Below are 19,953 nucleotides of genomic sequence, written 5' to 3' on the forward strand. Positions count from 1 at the left end.
AAAAATAACCGCATGTTATTTTTATGTAAAAATCCTGTAATTTTTTTGGTGTGTTGTCAGGAGCAATCTGAGAAACTGCATGCCGCTTCTGATGTGGGAGAATTGGCCGTCTGCAATGACATTGCCCAGGGGATGACTGGATGTTTTACCATCCTGTGGGAGGCTTCTCTTATGTCCCCGCATGAGAAGCTGGAGCTGACAGACAGGAGCTCACCCCCCCCCCCCCCCGGGATTCATAATGGCAACCTTTCAGTCAGCACTGGGGGCTCCAATCCCACGATGCTGTCTGCTAAAAAAAACATGGTGTTTCTGTTTGTTCTCTGTAGAAACATTACTTTTTAAAGTAGAAAACATTTTTTTGCACACAAAAATATTTCCTGTGCACAAAACACATTACTTGTGCAAAAAATAAAATGTATTTCCTACCCAGCTATCAATGGTTTTTGTGCAGAAAACCATGTACATTTCTCAGCAGATGTATATTTCTCAAAACATGAATAGTAACTGGGAATGGTACATATAGTAAGGAGAATGAGATAGGAATTTTTTTATCTTGTCTTACTAGAACATGAAGTTTTGCACTGCTATGCCAAAATAAGTTCCAGTGCAGTCAGCTTCTATACATGCAATAGAGGAGCAAAGCGTGGGGAAGTTCCTTTTTTGGACTACAGCCACCAGAATCCTTTGGAGGACAGAGATTGGGAGAGTCCTTTTTATACTATAACGCCCAGAGCTGTTAGAGCTGTTAGAGCTGGTATTTAACTTTCTTGGACTACATCTCCCAGAACTTCTAGGGGGCAGAGATTGGGTAAGGTCCTTTTAGGACTACAACTCCCAGAACTCTGAATGGAACGGATTTTCCAAGTTTTGTGAGTGGAGTAGTAAAACTTGACTTGAGCTATGTGGGGAATTGCAGTGCAAAAAAGATTAATTCCCAGAGCACTTCTGGGAAAGAGGCACTATGTTGTATTGTTGCCTCAAGCAACAAAATGTGATTGGTTGATCTGACTTAGTGTCTATACAAGAATCAGACGACCCACTTCCTCCCTATCAAATTATTTTTAAAAAATCTATACTGTATGACATCTGTATCCAGAGGGATTACATTCCAGGGCTTGGCATTGGTATGTGAAACTGCAGGTAAAAGGAACTCTATTTAACATTACTTCCAGCGGAAGCATACCACAGCATTGTGCTAGAGGACACATCTCTAAATGTTGCATGGTTCTCCCATTCACCTCTTCTAAAACAATGGCTTATTATAGCCTGTCACTTAAAACATGGGTGTATATATACTATAGAATAAATGCAGTTTAACTTAAACTGCCATGACTCAATGCTATGGTGTTATGGGAGTTGTTGTACTGTTAACAGCATTGTTTGGCAAAGCACCTTATAAAACTACAACTCCCATAGCATTAATTGTACAGTGTAGACGCACCCTCAGACAATTGGGGAGGTGGTTGCGGCTGCTGTAGCCCTGCCAAAAGTAATTTTTTAAAGTCTTGTAAGGACCAAGAACAAAGGGGTCTTTCCCCCCGGCCATCTTCACTGTTTCCATCCCAAAAGCAGATTTATGCAGATTCCGATGGCAACCCTACGCACCACCATTTCGGAGCAAGCCCCGGTCAGCCACAAGGGGACTGAATCCACTGGATTGGGCTGCGAATCAGCTGATTAATTCGATTAATCAATCGGCCAATCCCTATAATGTGCTGGCCAACTTTATTATAGCAATTATGCATCTTTATAACAACTGTGAGTCAGAGGCTGGAGAAGAAAGGAAAGATGTCCCGCTGGGAGGGAGAAACCAGAACAATAATACAGGGAATGGTACGTTTTTATCTCAGCTTTGCCTTCTAGGACACCACCGGGGTTTTGGACAGATCTCAGAGCTGCGTTAATCTGGAGTCGGACCAGCTTATATCGTACTCATGTCCTCTAAAAAGCTGCTGGTTTGAGAATAAGGTTGGGCGGAAGGGCGTCCTGAGGGTACATATCAAGAGCAGGGTCCTTTGGGGATGCTCAGTCCTACAGATTTCCAAATGAGAATGGGTCAGATGCTTGTCTTAGAAATCCCCTGAAAAGTCAATTTCTCCTGGAAAGAGATTTTTTTAAAAAATACCAATTTTGCAAAGGTTTTTTTTGGGGGGGGGGTTAGTTGGGGGGCACAAAATAAGTGCATCCCATATGACTTCTGCCTCTCAGATTCCTAGAAGAAAGCGTACATCAAACCTGAAAAATGAATGCAGTAATTTGATAGTTGTGGCTCCATGTTATGGGATTCTGGGATTACTGTATAGTTTTATCAGGCCTTTAGCCTTGTCAATCAAAAAGGACTGGGGGCTCACTAGACTATAAATTCCGAGTCTGAACTCAGTTGTGGGAACTGAAGTAAGCTGAGGATTAAAGGTGAAAGAGTGAAAAGGAGAGAAAAAGTGGGACATTTTTAAAAAGGATCAGAAAGTGGGACAGCAGAGAATGAATCAGGACTTTCCCATCCAAAATGAGACACTTGGAGGTTAACTCTGATTTTTGCATTGCTTGCACTCTAACATTTTATGTACATCTTTTTCTTTGGAAGCACAAACTGTATTCCTAAAGGTTTTGTGGAAGTTTTACATTACTATGGAGCTAAAGATTTAGGAAATATAGGAAAATGTCCCTGGGAAGGGAGCAGAATTCTTATGCATTTTCTCAGGGTCCAGATCCCTGCTCAGCCATGGAAACCCACTGGATGAGCATTGGCATGCCATACTGTTTCAGCCTCAGAGGAAGGCAAGAACAACAAGCACCTTCTAACTACATTTTGTCACGAAAACCCTGGGATAAGGTTGCTGTAAGTCAGAAAGGACTTGAAGACACACAGTTAAGATGACGTAACTACACTCCTGCTTTTTTCCCCTTTGGGATTTTTGGCTATCCACGTGGCCTCCCTGGTGCGTCACGGGGCCAGAACAATGGTCCATGCAACCCATCTCAGTCGCTGATGGTTTCGAAGAGCGGAGAAGGTGTTTGGCTGGGGACGGCTAGGGGCATGCATCACTTCTTTCTGGAAATGAAGCAATCCCTCAGCTGACCTCATGACTTGCACGCGTTCTTGCTTGCCTTGGCAAAAACGCGGATTGGGGACGGGCGGGGGAACTACACAGCCCAAACCATAATGCCCTCTTTTTCCTGCCCGATTCCACATTTGATCTCATGCTGGCCAATAAGGATGACCATGGTAGAGAATTACCCATCCCCGGCTCCCGATCCCAGGAGGGCTTGAACAATTGTGGCTTCCCTAGCTGGATGGATGGAGGGGGCAAAAAGCCCCCCAACAGAAGGGATAATTCTCCATCAAAGGGAACAGAAAACGATGCATCCCTGGACAGCATCATTTGCAGGGATGGGAAAAGCCAGGGGTGGGATATGGGGAGGCATTTCCTCCAATGCAGGAGGTGGGAAGAGATGCTATTTTTGAGGGATGGGAGGTAGAGAGGAGCTCAATGTCGTCAGCCCCCTCTCTCCCCATCTCCAGAGGAGGGGAAAGGACTAGGTTGTCTTGTTTTTCTGCTGACCGTTTTGGGATTTGCTTTTGATTTTTTTTCCAAAGAAAAAATTGCAATTTTCTCTTCTCCGGTTTTTTTTCCTGTTGCCAAGGCAACTGACTTAGCAATGCTGCAAAAAAAAAAAAGGATGGCAGGGTAGAGAAAGGGTTGGCGATGGAGGGAGGGAGGAAAGGGACCAACAAGGGGGGTGGAAGGGTTGCTCCTCCTTTTTTCCCCCAGCCTCCCTTGCGCCTGCAATTTTAGGGGGGACAGCCTGATCCTGACCCACCTGCAGTGATGCACGCACAGCCTGTCTTGTTGCCTCAAATGCCCAAAACCATGGACATTTGCAAAAGACATCTTCCCAATAAACCCTGAATTTGGCGCAAAGGCGGGTGTCACTTGGAGACATGAGGGGGATAAAACTGGGGGGTTCAGATGAGGAATGGAGGTTGTGTACAGGCTACAGAAAAGGAGGTTAGCAAGAGAACTCTTGGGTTCTCCAAAATGAGTTGGGTGCAATTTGGAAAGCAATACCAAAAAACTATATTGTGTGTTTCTGAGTCATTTGTGACTTATGGTGACCCTTAAGCAAATCTATCCCAGTGTTTTCTTCACTGGATCTTAGCCAAAAGGCCGTAAAAATTTGTTTGCTATCAGTGGCATGCTCTGAGGCTTTTGCTCTATCTACACTGCCATATAATGCAGTTTGAACTAGATTATAATGGCCAGTGTAGATTCACATCATGCAGGTTGAACTGCGTTGAACTGGATTATATGAGCCTATACTGCCATATATTACAGTTCATTCAGAAACTGGGTTACATGGCAGTGTAGATGGGGCCTGAGAGAGTGTGACTTGCCTAACATCACCCAGTGGGTTTCCATGGCTGAGCAGGAATTCGAATCCTGGTCTCCCCGTTTCCTAGTGCAGTGCTCAAAACACTATGCTACACTGGTTCTGGGGAAATAGGTCCCCCATTTCCCCAGAATCAATCAATCAATACTGGGCTGAATCCTATTGGTTACTACCAATCTGGTCTAAAACTATTTAGTTGTTTTGTGATTTCCTCTATTTTTTTCATCATTTTTAAAATGTATTTGTTATGCAATGCTTTTGACACGAAATAAATAAATCTGGAATTAATCATGGAAAGATAAATCAACACATAGGTAGATCTCATTGATCTATATCTGCTGAGGTTTGGTTCGAGATCCTTCACCCCACCCCTGTGGATCCCATTATATAAAATGGCAAAATCAAATTTATTTATTTATTTATTTATTTATTTATTACATCACTTCTACCCCACCCTTCTCACTCATCAGGGGACTCAGGGCGGCATATATATATATTCCATCGAGATTAAAAATTACAATAAAATTAAGAATATACATTAAAATATACATAATTATACATTTAAGGTGCTTTCCATGTCCAGGTGTTTCGTTTGGATTTTTAAAAATATTTTCAAGCCATGAATGGTTGAATCTGTGGATATGTAGGGCTGACTATCTTTATTCATCTCCTTAAGGTTGATGTTTTTTGTACTGAATTCTTCTGTCTACAATCTAATCCCAATTGTATGAAATTCATACAACCGAAATACAGTACAACTTCTAGACTATATCTGCTAGACTATTAACTGCATTTCCTCTTACCTAGATATATATACACCAATATATAGGTACGGTATATATGTGTGTGTGTTTTTTCTCTATGCATTGTCTATGTCCTCCAACATGATTCTATGGTATATGTCTGCCAGAAGCTGACCATAGCACTGCACTGGAGGATTTTGAAATGTATACTTGTTATGCATTTTCTCGGTCCTCTAGCATAATTCCATGGTATGTGTCTGCTGGAAATTGATCGTGTGTCATGCTGGAGGACCCAGAAATGCTAGAGGTGTCTCTCCAGGCATTTTCTAGGTCCTCTAGTGTTGATTCTATGATATGCATCGGCAGTCATTACTTTCCGGATTGTTGAATTCACTGCCAGAAATGAATGAACTACAAGTGGAAGTTTGAAAATCTTACTTTTTGGGCCTCTTTTGGCAAGCCTTTCCCAGTAGTGCAACCTACCCATTATTGCTACTGATCATGTTGGCGGGGGGATTCTGGGAATTGCAAACCCCCAAAGTTGCATGGTTGTAACCAAACGGCAGGCGGGAAGGTGTTGAATATTTCCCACAATGTGGAACGGTTGCCTTCATGATAGGGACAAGTCCCATCATGGGTCATCATTAATATGAATGCAACCTCTTTGTTTCAGAATTATTCTCTGGCGTTCCCTCTCTCCTCCTGGCCTGCCCCTTCCACCCCGAGCCATCCTTAGTTTTAAAATGTCAGGGGAAATGGCTAGGGTCGGGATGAACAAGTAAAGGGCATTCATCCAGAAAAGCAGAGGAAGAAAACAGAAAGAAAGAAGGAAGAAGTAAAAAGAAGGCTGAGGTCAAAACAGCTGGTCAGGTGTAGAAACGTGGGGGGAAAGAAGGGATAAATCCTTTATAGAAGGAATAATTCTGGGGTGAAGAGTTGGTCATAGGATTTGAAAAAGTAAGAAGGCAGCGCAATTAGGGTAAAAATTTAGGAGTGAAAGATTTATGGAGTGGTATTTACATTTCAGAAAATAACAATGTGTTTCTCCCTTTGCAAAATAGGGAAAGACTCAAGAGTTCGATGGCAACTCTAAGTATTTGCATATTGCTGTATTTATCACTGCCTCATCTGAAACCCTATATGCCACTAAAAAGATTTCTAGGTCCTCTAATGAGAATCTTTGGTCAACTTTCATCAAAAATATTCTCTTTTGGCATTTTCTAGGTCCTCTATTGCAATTTTATGGTCAGCTTAAAATCAACAATATGTTCTCTCTAGGCAGAAGCTGACCATAGAATTTGAGGACCTATAACTTTTGGGTTTTAAAAAAAAGCGTTTGCCCCTAAATTCACACAAATGTGGTAACACTGTTGTTCAATGTCCACAATACTTTTTAATTGCATTTTATCTTTTAACTTGAATTCTGGATTGTTTTAATACTATGAATAATTTAATCCTATTTGAACCTTCACCTTTCAGCTGTGTTTAATTGTATTGTTCTTTTTAGTTGTGAGCCATTTTTGAATAACAATTGGGAGGGCGGTGAGCAGTGTATAATCGAAAGAAGTAGTCCCAAAAGAAATGGTTTCAGGGAATAATAATAATAATAATAATAATACTTTTCCAAGGTCTGGATTTGCAATGCATGAGATCCCAGGCTTTGGGGTTCAAAACAAGGTCCAAATGGATAGAGAGACAGAGTGTTTCCTGTCTCAGACCTCCAAAAAAGAAGTAATCCAGCAAAATACCAAGGTAGATACTTTTACAATCAATATGCTAATAGAAATACCTTCAGAGCTTATTAAAGGTGACCTGCTTGAGTACTACAACTCACAGGACGCTCTAGCCTGAGCTAGAACTCCTGGTGATCTTCACAGTCTTGCCTTTTAAATATATAGCCTGTAGAAATAAGAAACTTGACAAAGGTATCTTTTAATGGACTTCAAATTGCCTGGCTGGCTGGGGAATTTTGGGAGTATGCCCCTTCAAAGGACACATTTTCCAGGCTCTGGAACTAAGGGCAGACATCTTGTATATATTTTTGTCACCCCAAACTTCCAGTGGAGGAAGGAAAGAAAGGGGGTTGTTGCCAAGGGAAAGGCAGTAGTAGGCAGGAGGATAGATCATGGAGAAGAGCCCAGGTACAAATGTAAATATATCAACTACAAACAGCCCTCTGCATTCTCTGGGTTTGGGGGCACAGGACCCCTGCAAAAGTGGGAAAAAAACCAGTAATTTAAAACTTGCTAACTTTTTTTTTACTTGAGATAAGATCTCGCTAGGAACCTCTAGGTCTTTGAGCACAATTACTTCTGCCAGAAGCTGTCTATAGATTTGCAGTGGAGGACATAGAGATATATGGTGAGGGGAATACCTCTAGGAATATCTTAAGTCCTCCAGTGTGACTCTGTGGCAAACGTTCAGCAGAGGCTGACCACAGAGTTGCACCTAGAGAGTTCTACAGATAACATTTTAATCAATTACGAAAAAGTCAAACCCACAAGTGTGGAGTGCTGATTGCATATCCTCTTTGCTAAGAAGGAAGGATTTCTATTGTTTCCTCCCTGCTGTAAAAGACAGCAAAAGTTTAAGTGTTGTTTTGCCTCAGTATTTGCACATGCTGAAATGCTCTGGGAAATTAGTCTCTGTATTACAATTTTTCTCCTTTACATACAATCTCAAATGTGTTTCTGGAACTACCAGAGAGAGTTTTTACAAGAAAAAAGATGTTTTTGTGTGCAGAAAACACATTTCTATGCAAAACACCACTTGGGTGCATTTATGTGCAGAATGTTCACAAAACGCTTCTGCATATGCAAATAACACATATGCCTACAGTGTTATTCTTCCTGACCAGATGTCCTTAGTGTTAGGAACCTTTTATTTTTTTGTAGCCAGGGAAGGAATAGTGGCAAATATTCTTTCCATTTCGAGATATGAGTTTCTCCTTCCCTCTCCTTTCTTCCTCAATTTGTAACAAGAGAATTTGCAAAAGGGAAAAACTCTACATCTCCTGGCTTCTGCATTCCATAATGTGCCAACAATCAGGGCTCACACCAAGTATAAAAATCATGAGGTGACGGGGTTTAAGATATTCTAGAAAATGAGATTTGTGGTCAGAAGAGAACAGGATGTAAGTGCTGTTATTTGGAGCATTTCTGATTAGAATGGTGGGGCAATGGGAAGAAAAGGATACGAGCCAAGTCTATTTTTGGATGAGAATTTCCATATCACTGGTTGGGGGATTATGGGTCTTCTCATCCAAAAAAGCTAGGTCTCAGGAAGATCTTAGCCAAAAAGATAACTCTTGAGGGGTTCTTGTCCAAAAATGTAACTTTCAGGGAACTCTCGTTCAAAAAAAGGTAATTCTCTCCAATTTCTCATCCAAAAAAAAGTAACACTCAGTGGACATTGCTTCCAAAAAGGGTAATTCTCCCAAGGTTAGTACTGAAAGCCATGATATAAATTAGAAAGGGGTATCACTCCGATTAGGAAAGAATTACTTCCTTATGAAGAAGGGGTGCTACCCAATGACACGAGACAGATGAGGGGAAGCAAGGGGGTTAAGAAAGCAATCCCACCCATCCTGTCCCTCTTCCAATCCCCTGCTTTGGCTCTTACCGTCCTCCATGGGCACGTAAATGTTGAGGTAGAGGCAATCTTCACTCTGGTTCTGGACATAGCCGGCGACGATTTCCAAGTTGTCCGTGAACCAGACGGGCAGCATGATACCGGGCAGCATGCCATGGATGTTCTGCGGGCAGACGGGAGCAAAAGCTGTGGCATTCCGCACCTCGGACCACGAAGCGGGTGCCTCAGGGGGCTGGAAGCGTCTCTCCCCCACGGGCGGTGTGGCGTAAGGGATGCCCAGGTACTGCACCACGGGGCCAAGGATTTCGTTGTTCAGGTCTTTCTTGATTCCCCGGAGCTTCCCGTAATTGGTGGGCACCACAGGGTATTTGTCCTCGGGTTTCTGCCCCGAAAGGGGTAGCGAGCGCAGGGCTAGCCCCAAAAGCCAGAAGAAAAGAGCAGAACCTGTCCGGATGTTCAGCACCCGAAGGACGAAACTTGAAGGTGAGAGAAACATGGCGGCTGTTTTGTGCGGGCGTGCGCACAAGGAGAGTTAAGGGTTCTGGGAGAACCACAGGGCGTGGCGGTTCCTCAGAGAGGGGGAGAGGAAGAAACAGATTGCCGGCCCAAGTAGAAAAGGAAGAGGAGAAAGCAACCAGGAAAGGCCGTGGCTTGAGTGAACAGGATTGGAGAAAGCAGTCTTAAAGGAAAATGCAAAAGGTCACTCCGTCAGAGAAAAGGCGTCTGTTGCGTTCCATTTTTGGCCCGGTAGCACAAGCAGTGTCCCAGCCGGACTGGAGAAACACACCTACAGATTAAGAGATGGGGAGAAAAGAGAGAGAAGTGAAGGAACAGGTCAAAACCATAGGTGAAAGGAAGCAAAAGGAAAGAGAGGAAGAAAGGATGGAAAGGGGACAAGGAGAGTAAAGTACTTTCCTCCTTCCTAATTAACTTTTTTACAAGTGCAGAGAGAATTAGTGTGGCTTCCCACAAACTGACAGCATCCCTCAATCCTGCTTTTTACAAATCCCTCCCACATCTACAAACCTTCCTGCACCTTTACACCCATTCATGCTTCTTCAAGGAGAAAATGGATTTGGGGGGCGATGGGTAGGCAAACGCAGGGGAGGGATGAGAAAGAAAGCTTTGTCACAGGTACCCCACAACTATCAGCACCTCCAAATCAGTCTCTTTAGGGGGAACAAATTCCTTTTCAGCTGAGATAATCTTGTTCTTCCTTCCACTTTGGTGCTATTAATCACCTGCTTAATCTCCTTTTTCAAAACCCACACGCTGAGGAGTGCCAGGGTAAAGAACTGGGATGAAACCATCACGAAACACATTGAGGAGGAAGTAGAGCTGACACATTTTGGGTTCTATCAACACCATCAGTGGACTAGGTAAAGCTAAGGGAGGCATTGCCAGCACCAGGCGCCATTTTTTTAAAAAAGCCAAAGAAACAGCATCCTACTCTGAACATAACAAATCTTGTCTGTGTTTGGAGGCCAACCAGGGTCCCTTCTGGTTAATACGTGGGTTGTCAACCACCACAGAATCATAGGGTGGAAGGGACCACCAAGGCCATCCAGTCCAACTGCATTCTGCAGGAACAGACAACTAAAGTAGTCCCAAAGGATGCCCATCCTTCTCCAAGCTAAACACCCCATCTTTGTAAGCCACTTTTCATAGCACTTCACTTCCAGACCTTTGACCATTTTGGTTTTCTAGATACCTTCAGGCTTCTCAATATGCTTCTTCAATTAAGGTGCCCAGAATCGGAGACAATCTTATTCCAGCTGAGGTCTGTCCAAAGCTGAATAGAGTGGGATCATGACTTTCCTTGGTAATAATGTAGCCCAGAATTTCATTGGCCTTTTTTTAGCTGCTGCATCACATTGTTGACTTATATTGAACTTGTGGTCTACTAAGACTCCTAGATCCCTTACACATGTACTGCTATCAAGCGAGGCATCATCCATCCAGGGAAGAGAAAAGACGTCCAGGGCGGGCTAGAAAATGAACTCAACTGAAACCTCAGAGAGCTGATCAGAATTGACATCATGAGTTATCCCAAATTGCCAAACCAATGTGGTAGATTTTAAAGGATAACACTTTCTCCCTGCTTTGTCTCAGAGATCACTGTACAGTGAGAAGAAAACATTGCAGCTGGTGATGGGAATTGACTGAAAATAGTTCAGGAAAACACTCCAGAATATTTATTTTTTTAAAAAAATCCAAACCTGACCACTTCAGCAATACATAACATCATGCCAACACTAGTACAAAATACCACCCATATTTGGCAGGACTTGAAACGATTTGCTGGAAGCTCATCTTGCTGAGAGAAGGCAGAATTCCCCCCCCCCCCCCAAGAGAATAGTACCCACAATCTCCACCCCATTTAATTGTGGGACATTGTGGGAGTCATATTCCAGATGAGATATTTCAAGGAGGGGAAACCCTGGAGTGCTCAAAACCCTTGACTGCACACATATTTCTGTGCCAAATGAAATAAATCCTCCCAAACTAGACACTCCCAATTCCACTCCAGATGTTGACCTACTAGGGCTGCGGCCAGCAAGAGCCTCACTTGACCTGTGAACTGACCTCATGGCTCCAGAGTGACCTCACAGCAGAAGGCTCTTTACCCGGATGGGCAATTGAATCAATAGCAGCTCACTCTCCACGTAACACTAGTCAGCATTTATTCACTCATGACCCCTAATAGTCATTTCCTTAACATCACTCTGGAACAAAACATGGGGCAGTTGCCTTTATTATTATCTTTTGCTACAACTTCCAGGGTCCTCCCCCTCCGGCCTGGATTCTGGGTTTTATAGTAAAAAAAAAACTGATTTATTTTTGTGGATGGACCTTGGAGCAATCTTTCCTGCACTGCACATGTTTAAAAAAAAGGCCAGGAGGTGAAAGTATGTGCATGAGACACTGTTTTTCCATTGTGCCTTTTCTTCTTTTCATTTACGGACTCCAGACAAGAAGCCATGAAGTGTTGAGAAAGTAAGACTTCATAGATCAGTATCCTAAAAGTTGAACGGTATCCCTGAGAACACCTCTCTAGGAATCCCTAGGTCCTCAGTGCAGGTCTGTGGTGAGCTTCCTGCAGAGGACTTGGAAGATTCCTAGAGAGGTGTTCTTTTATTTGTGGATTTTCTATTTTTGTGGGGATCCTGTGGCCCTAAACCCAGTGAATGTGGAAGGCTGGCTGTACTGCTTGTACATGACAACCCTTTAAGGAAAACCATCATATCTTAGCCTTTCCTCATCCAGTTTAAACAAACCCAACCCCACCCACCTTGACTTAATCACCTTTGGCCATCTTGGGGTATGTGGCATTCAGAATAAGGAGGTACAAACCCACCTCTAAGTCATCCTTGCTTAAGAAGAGCCTGAGGAATTCATGGGGTCTCCATAAGTCAACAGGTGACTTGAAGTCACATAAACACACACAAGATCTGACCTTGATCCCTTTTTCTTTAATGCTGTAGGCTAGAACCTCCAGAGCATGGAGGAAAGTCCCATTTTGAGTTGTTATTTCCAGGGTCCTCCAGTCTGGAGGATTACAGGAGTGACAATCCCCCTTCCCAAGTGCAGAAGGGTTGCCAATGAAAACCAGAAGCTGTAGAGTTTTATTTCAGAGGAAGGAATTAGCAACACCATCTCTGAATGTTCTGGTGATTCCCACAACTTGACATAACATTCCAGGTGAGATCCGACTAAAACTGGATATAGCAGCACAATGTTTTCCCTTGATCTGGACACTACAGCGTGATCTCTGCAACCATGAATTGCAGCAGCATGGTTTAGGTCCCTGTGAACTTAAGGCATATTGCAAAGAACGTACAGCACGCTCTATGGATGAATCCCGTCCCAGTGAGAATCCACTCTGCAGAGGAACACGGCCTCCTCCTCCTCTCCATCTCCCCCAAGTCTTTACCGTACAATCCTCCCCGATGGATTCTCCCAGGTCTTTAATTAAATAAAATTGGAGGCTTTTTTTTTGTTTATCATTCACAATGTGGCAATTAGAGGCAAGAACGTGTAATTAGTACAAAATTGCGTCTGGGAGAATCCAAAGGCCCAAAGAGAACAAGAGAACAAGAGAGAATGCTAGAAATCGGATTCCTCCCCAAATGATATGGATGGAAAAAATGCAGGTGGAATGGGAGTCCAAGAGCTAAAACTTTGGGGAGGGATGAAGGGAAGGGTGGTGAAGAATGGAAAAATGTGATTTGGAGGACAGATGAACGTGCAAAAATACCAAAGCAGGATGGATGGATGGATAGATAGAACATTATTGATAGAGAGAGAGTCATAGGGTGCATCTATGTTGTAGAATGAATGAAGTCCGACACTGCATAAACTGTGATGGCTCAAAGCTATGGGATCCTGGGAGATGCCATTTGCTAGAGAAGGCTAATGACCTTGCTTGACATAGGAAGCTAATGACCTTGTGAATCTACATCTCCCGGGATTCAATAATGCTGAACCATAGCAGTTGAAATCATGTCAAACTGCATTCATTCCACAGTGTAGATGTACTGATATGGTACCTTGAATCCAAAACATCTGAGCTGAAAGATCAGGTTGCAAAAGGAATTTTTCTTCCCTAAAAAGGTGCTGCTAGCCAGAGCAGAAAGTTCTGGGTTAGATTGGTAGAATGTAATTTGGGATAGCTTCTGCATTCCTGTCTGACACACACAGAGGCTCATAAACACTTCCTAAAGAATTTATAAAACTACATCTCCCAGGATGCCAGATGATTGAGCCATGGCAGTTTAGGTGGTGTCAAACGGCTATAAATCTACAGTGTAGATCAGGCATGGGTAAACTTGGGCCCTCCAGGTGTTTTGGACTTCAACTCCCACTATTCCTAACAGCTTCAGGCCCTTTCCTTTCCCCCCTCAGCCACTTTAGTGGTTGAGAGGCAAAAGAAAGGGGCCTGAGGCTGTTAGGAATTGTGGAAGTCCAAAATACTTGGAGGGCCAAAGTTGACCCATGCCTGGTGTAGATGCACCCAAAGACATTGGCAAATGGAAGCCATAGAATATATGATTGTATGCAAGAAGAAAAGAATATAAAAGAGAAATTGACAAATGGATGAGCCATGGGTAAGGCGAGAGGGTCCCGCAAGGGGGGCAGAGATGAGATTCATTGCAAGCCTTCAAGGCAGGAGGCTAAATGGAGCATTCTACCCACTAGGCCTCAAGGCAAACACAATGAGAACGTCTGTTAAATCAGACCCAGATTTGCCAATTCTGCAACTTGCAGAGACAGAAAATGCTCTAGGGATCACAAAGAAAGAGTATGCTGATTGTGGACTAACGCCATGCTCTCCTAAAGAAATAGAAGGTCCCATTTCCCACTGTAGGGAATTCTGCTTAGAGGTGAGAGACTAGCTGGTGGCTTTGGGTTTTTTTTCTTTCCATTTTTCATTTTTAAGTGACAAATTCAGACAAATAAAGTCCCAGTATCCCCCAGCAGGGGATTCTTGGATCTTTGGTATAAGAAAATAGGATTTCCAAGTTCTGTTTGTGACTTTTTGAAGAACCTTGTATGTGCCAGTTTGGATCTAGGAAAAGGCTTATACCAGTTTAGTGTTTGTCCACCTAGCCCAGAGGCAGCAGCCCTTGGTGCTCCCCAGGTAGAGAAAGGTTTCTTTCCATTCTCCCTGATCCCTGATTTTTTAAAATAACAACAACTAAAAACACTGATGGAGAAAGAAAGGCATACAGTGAAGACTACAATTTCTAACTTTCCAAGGCTGTTAAACTTTGGGTCTATCATGACCAGACCTGGCTCAATGTCCACAATTATTACATTTGTCTATTGGCTATTCCTTTTTTCTGCCAAGTGAAAAGAATTCTGGAACAGATAGTTCTGAAAAGACCAGGTCATCCAATTGGACGCACACCAAGTCCCTCCATCACTGTGAAACTCATACATGTAGTTTCAGTTTCCCATTCCGAGGGAGAAATAGTCTCTCTAGGGATTTTCTAGATCCTTCAGACAATTCTATAGTATGCATCCCCCAGAAGTTACTAAAGAGTTGTGCTGGAAGGCCTGGCAAACTTCTAGAAAGGAATCTCTAGGTCCTCCAACCTATGGCATGCTGGGACAAGAAGTGCACTAATTTAATGATATTCGATTGTATCTGCGCTTTTGTGTATGGAATCACCATTAATTGACAGGCAACTTGAATTAGCACACAAAAACATGCATGGCGACTTTGAAAGTTGTAGTCCAAAACATCTGGAGTACCATTCCTCTAAAGCAGGGTTGCAAATTCTGAGGTCTACCACACATTGCTGGGCTTCATCAACCAGCATGCCTCAGCCTTGATAAATTGGCCAGAAGCTACTGGAAGTTGCATTCCAACAACACCCAGAGACTTGATGCATTACTAACTCTCCTCCAGCGTATGATGTGAAGTTGGAAAATCCACTTAAAGCAAGGAAGACCTTGTGGCTTTTTCTATAGTTCTTCCAATGCTGCCAATGAGTGCCCTCAAAAATCCATTGACACAGAAGAGCTTTTGTCACCCCTAAAGTCTTTCAGGATTAGTGGTTTTATGTCTGTATTACGCATGGGAGAAAAATGCACATAGAAGCACCAAAGACAAAACCAGAAAGTGGATACCTAACTGAATTAACAGTGGTGACTGCAGTCAAGAAATCCAAAAAAAGAGAGATTCAGAAGGATAGCTATGAAGGGACTAGGCAAGATCCTGAAGTGCAAATTTGTCTCATTAAATACTAAAGTCAGGATGGCCATTGTCATCATATTTCTTATTTCTACACATGGCTGTGAAAGCTGGGCAGGGAAGAAAGCAGACAGAAAGAGAATCAAGTAATTTGAGGTGTGATGCTAGAGTCGAGTTCTACCGATACCTAAAAAGGCCAATAAACGGGTCCAAGAGCAAATCACGCCTGAAATATCCCTAAAAGACAAGATGGCTAAACTGAGGCTGTTGTACTTTGGAGAAGATGGGACTCGAGTGAAAAAAATAGTAATACCAGAGAAAGCAGCAGGAAAAGAGGCAAACTGCATTCCAGATGGAGCAAGAACCTCAAACAAGAAAAACCTGAGCTGCGTTGTGGATGATTCCATGGCGCTGTGCTATGAAATCCTGGGAGCTGGAGTTTAATGAAGCACCTGCATCCTTAGGCAGAGAAGGCTAAAGATATTGCAAAGCTACAACTCCCATGATTCCATACCATTGAGCCATGGGAGTGAGTGTCAAATGGCATTCATTTAATAGTATAGATCAGGCATGGGCAAATTTCGACCCTCCAGGTGTTTTGGACTTCAACTCCCACCATTCCTAACAGCCTCAGGCCCCTTCCTTTTCCCCCTCAGCCGCTTAAGCCACTAAGAGGGAAAAGGAAAGGGCATGAGGCTGTTAGGAATGGTGGGAGTTGAAGTCCAAAACACCTGGAGGGCCCAAATTTGAACATACCTGTTATAGATGCACCCCACATTGTAGCATGCTAAGAAACCAACTAAAATGGCAGTTTGCGGGAGATTGCTTGGCAAGAAGATGCTTCTGATTTTTTATATATATATATATATATATCTTTTCAATATGTAGCACATACAAAAGTAAGGTCAGATTAGGCCAGGTACTAGAAACAGCTGCAGGCTATCAAGCATGACTTCTATATTGAATTGATAATCAATATATAGTTTCTTTCCTCCAAGCAGTAAAAAAACAGCATCCATAGACCCAACCCTGTTTGATCATTTTAAAGAGTACTGCATGTATGTCTTTTAATTGTCTTAAGGTGTTTTAATGTTTTAATAGATTGGGTTGTTGTGTGTTTTCCGGGCTGTATGGCCATGTTCCAGACATATTCTCTCCTGACGTTTCGCCCACATCTATGGCAGGCATCCTCAGAGGTTGTGAGGTATGGAGAAACTAAGCAAGGAAGGTTTATATATCAGTGGAAGGTTTTAATAGGTTAGTTTATTTTTTATCAGATAGCTTCCAACATTTCTTTGGTTTATTTGTTGTCAGGTCCTTGGCCAGGGGAAAGGGCCTTCTCAGTGGTGGCCCCTCAGCTATAATATGTGAAATCATATCACCGCCCTCCAGAAGTAAAGTGAAGACATGGCTATGGGACCAAGCCTTTGGTCAGTAAAGTAATGCAGTGCTAGAAGTGGATATGGAATATGTGCAATTAACTACTAGAATGGACCTGGACTACCATTTTGGACTGCTTGGTTTTTAAATGTAGCTGCTAAGTTGTTTTACTTCTATGATTTTAATGTAACTGCTTATTTTTCATTGATTGTTGTTTTATATGGCATTGAATTATTGCCTATCTGTAAGGCCACTCTGAGTCCCCTTCGGGTGAGAAGGGTGAGATATAAATATGGTAAATTAATAAATATAAAATAATAAATAAGTAGCTAGAAGATGGGATTCCCAAGGGCCACCTAGTGCAATGAGCATGAAAACCTACTGAGTGACCCTAGAGAAGTTGTACGTTCTGAGCCTTAGAAAAACCCATGATAAGGTCATTATAAGTTGAAAATGAAGGTATATAGCAGCAACATCTATGTATGTGCATACATAGTTTTTGTGTGTGTGTGTTTGCATACATAGTGGGCCATAGGTATCTGCTGGGGTTTAGTTCCATACCCGCCGTGCATACTCAAATCTGTGGATGTCCCAATATAGACAATAGTATAGTAAAATGGCAAAATCAAGGGTTGCTTTTTCAACATTTTTGGGGAATATTTTCAAGGCGTAGACAGTAGAACCTGTGAAGTGGGATCCGTGGGTATGGAGGGCTCACTGTACTGCTTTTGGCAAGAGAAAGGCAATATTATTGAATCCAGAACTGATGGCTCTTTCTGGAAAGAGGAGGTGAAGAGACGCCTGCGGGACTGAACCAGACAAGGTTGCCTCATTCTGCACTCTCTCCCATAGCAGCCGCTTGGGAGCAACAGGCACACAGCCACAGGCTAAAGATTGATTTTGCGTCCTTTCCGAAATACCTGTGCCTCTGTCTGCCTCTTCCTGCAGAAACCCTGTTCTTTGTGTTGTATGCAGGATTGCTGGCTAGCCACTTTGAGTCTCCTTGTGGAGAGAAAAAGCGGGGTATAAATAAACATCATAATAACTGGAAGGGCTCCTGTCCCTTTAAGACATGCATGTGCAAACTTTGGCCCTCCATGTATTTGGACTCCAACTCCCACAATTCATAACAGCCTCCAGCTCTTTCCTTTTTTCCCTTAGACGCCTGGAGGGCCGAAGTTTTCCCATGCCTGCTTTAAGGTCTGTGCCAAAGAGGGAATTCCTGCAGGGATGGCTTCCCATGCAAACAGGTGTCACAAGCAACACCTGCCTCTACTAGCCCCCTCTTCTATGCAACCTGTAAAGGCACAGGAGCCTCCTCCAGCATTTACTCTGGCAACCCCAAAGGGAGAGTACTGAATCGGGGCCCTGGCGGCTTCTCTTGGTGCAGCTGGCAAAGGGTGGGGGGGAGCACAGAGCCGGAAGCGGGATCCTCAATAGTAAAAAGGCTGCGCTGGACGGCAGCCAGCCCCCAAAATGGCAAAGGCTGGGCAAGGGGCCAGCAGCAAGCGGGCAGGCAAAGGGGGGCTGCTGATGGGACACAGGCCACACCGACTCACTCCCACGTTCGAGCTGAGGGTCCTTTCCCCCCATTTTGAAAAACTGGGGGGCAATGCGGCCTTTCTCATATTGCTACTATGTACTATGCATTGGGGGGGGGGGTGATTTTGGAAAGAAAGGATAATTGAAAGGCAGAGAGAGATAAAGAAAGGAAGGATCTACATATTTCAAGGAAAATAATTTGGGCCAAAGTCTAGTACTATATACGGGTTAAGGGGGTTGGCATAAGGACGCATGGGGACTCCCAGATCGCAGTTTGGATTTGTGTACATTAGGCATGGGCAAACTTGGGCCCTCCAGATGTTTTGGGTTTCAACTCCATAAACGTGGAGGAAAGGATGAAAAAGTACATATCAATGGGCAGATCCTAATGATCGTCTAGACGAGGCATGGGCAAACTTGGGCCTTCCCTCCAGGTGTTTTGGACTGCAACTCCCACCATTCCTAACAGCCTCAGGCCCTTAAGCTTAAGCGGCTAAGGGGGAAAAGGAAAGGGCCTGAGGCTGTTAGGAATGGTGGGAGTTGCAGTCCAAAACACCCGAGGGCCCAAGTTAACCCATGCCTGGTGTATATGATAAAGAGGGGAGAGAAACAATGAAAGAAAGAGAGCAAAAGGGGGAGAGAAAAATGGTGAGAAGCCAGGCTGGATCAGAAACTCTGGCCTAGATGCATAAGGATAAACCCTGTTCATATTTTGGAGGGGGGCAGAGAGTGAGCAATGAAAAAATAGATTTTATAACCCTTTTTCCCAAATGGGACCCAAGGCAGCTTATAATATGAGCTGTAAAAAAAGGAATACATGAATAACAATTAAATAAGCTGCCATCTAAAAACATCAATACTTTTAAACAATATAAATATAATTTACAGGTTGAGTATCCTTTATCTGAAATGCTTGGGACCAGAAGTGATTTGGGTTTTTTTTTTCCTCCCAGATTTTGGAATATCTGTCATTGTAAATATGTGGATACATAAAGAAATATCTTAGAGGTGGGATCTGGTTCTCAATATAACATTAATTTATGTTTGGGTTGCTGCGAGTTTTCTGGGCTGTCTGGCCATGTTCCAGAAACATTCTCTCCTGACGTTTCACCCACATCTATGGCAGGCATCCTCAGAGGTTGTGAGGTCTGTTGGAAACTAGGCAAGTGGGGTTTATTTGCCTGTGGAATAATGTCCAGGGTGAGAGAAAGAACTCTCGTCTATTGGCGGCAAGTGTGAACGTTGCAATTGGCCAGCTTGATTAGCATTGAATAGCCTTGCAGCTGCAAAGTCAATCAGTGAGGTTATCTGCATAGAGGTCTGTTGGAAATGAGGCAAGTGGACTGTATATATGGAATGAAGTCCAGGGTGGGAGAAGGAATTGTCTGTTTGATGCAAATGTGAATGTTGTGATTGGCCACCTTGGTTAGCAATGAATACCCTTGCAGCTTCAAAGCTGGCTCACAACTTCACAGTCTCTGAGTATGCCTGCCATAGATGCGGGTGAAACATCAGGAGAGAATGCTTCTAGAACATGACCATACTGCACAGAAAGCACACAGCAACCCAATAATTCCAGCCAAGAAAGCCTTCGACAACAAAATA

General features: G+C 43.3%; 1 protein-coding gene across 3 annotated transcripts in view; it reads right to left on the reverse strand.

Annotated features, from left to right (window-relative positions):
• The window catches only part of nlgn2 (neuroligin 2), a 70,679-nt gene that overhangs the window by 40,759 nt on the left and 9,967 nt on the right, over positions 1-19,953 (reverse strand). For 2 of the 3 annotated variants that reach the window (XM_062983674.1, XM_062983673.1), the window contains exon 2: positions 8,757-9,513. In XM_062983674.1, the coding sequence (XP_062839744.1) occupies positions 8,757-9,222 (466 nt within the window). In that variant the 5' untranslated portion in view covers positions 9,223-9,513. 3 annotated transcript variants of the gene reach the window in all.

Source organism: Anolis carolinensis, chromosome 6, assembly GCF_035594765.1.
Source record: "Anolis carolinensis isolate JA03-04 chromosome 6, rAnoCar3.1.pri, whole genome shotgun sequence".
Lineage (NCBI taxonomy): Eukaryota > Metazoa > Chordata > Lepidosauria > Squamata > Dactyloidae > Anolis > Anolis carolinensis.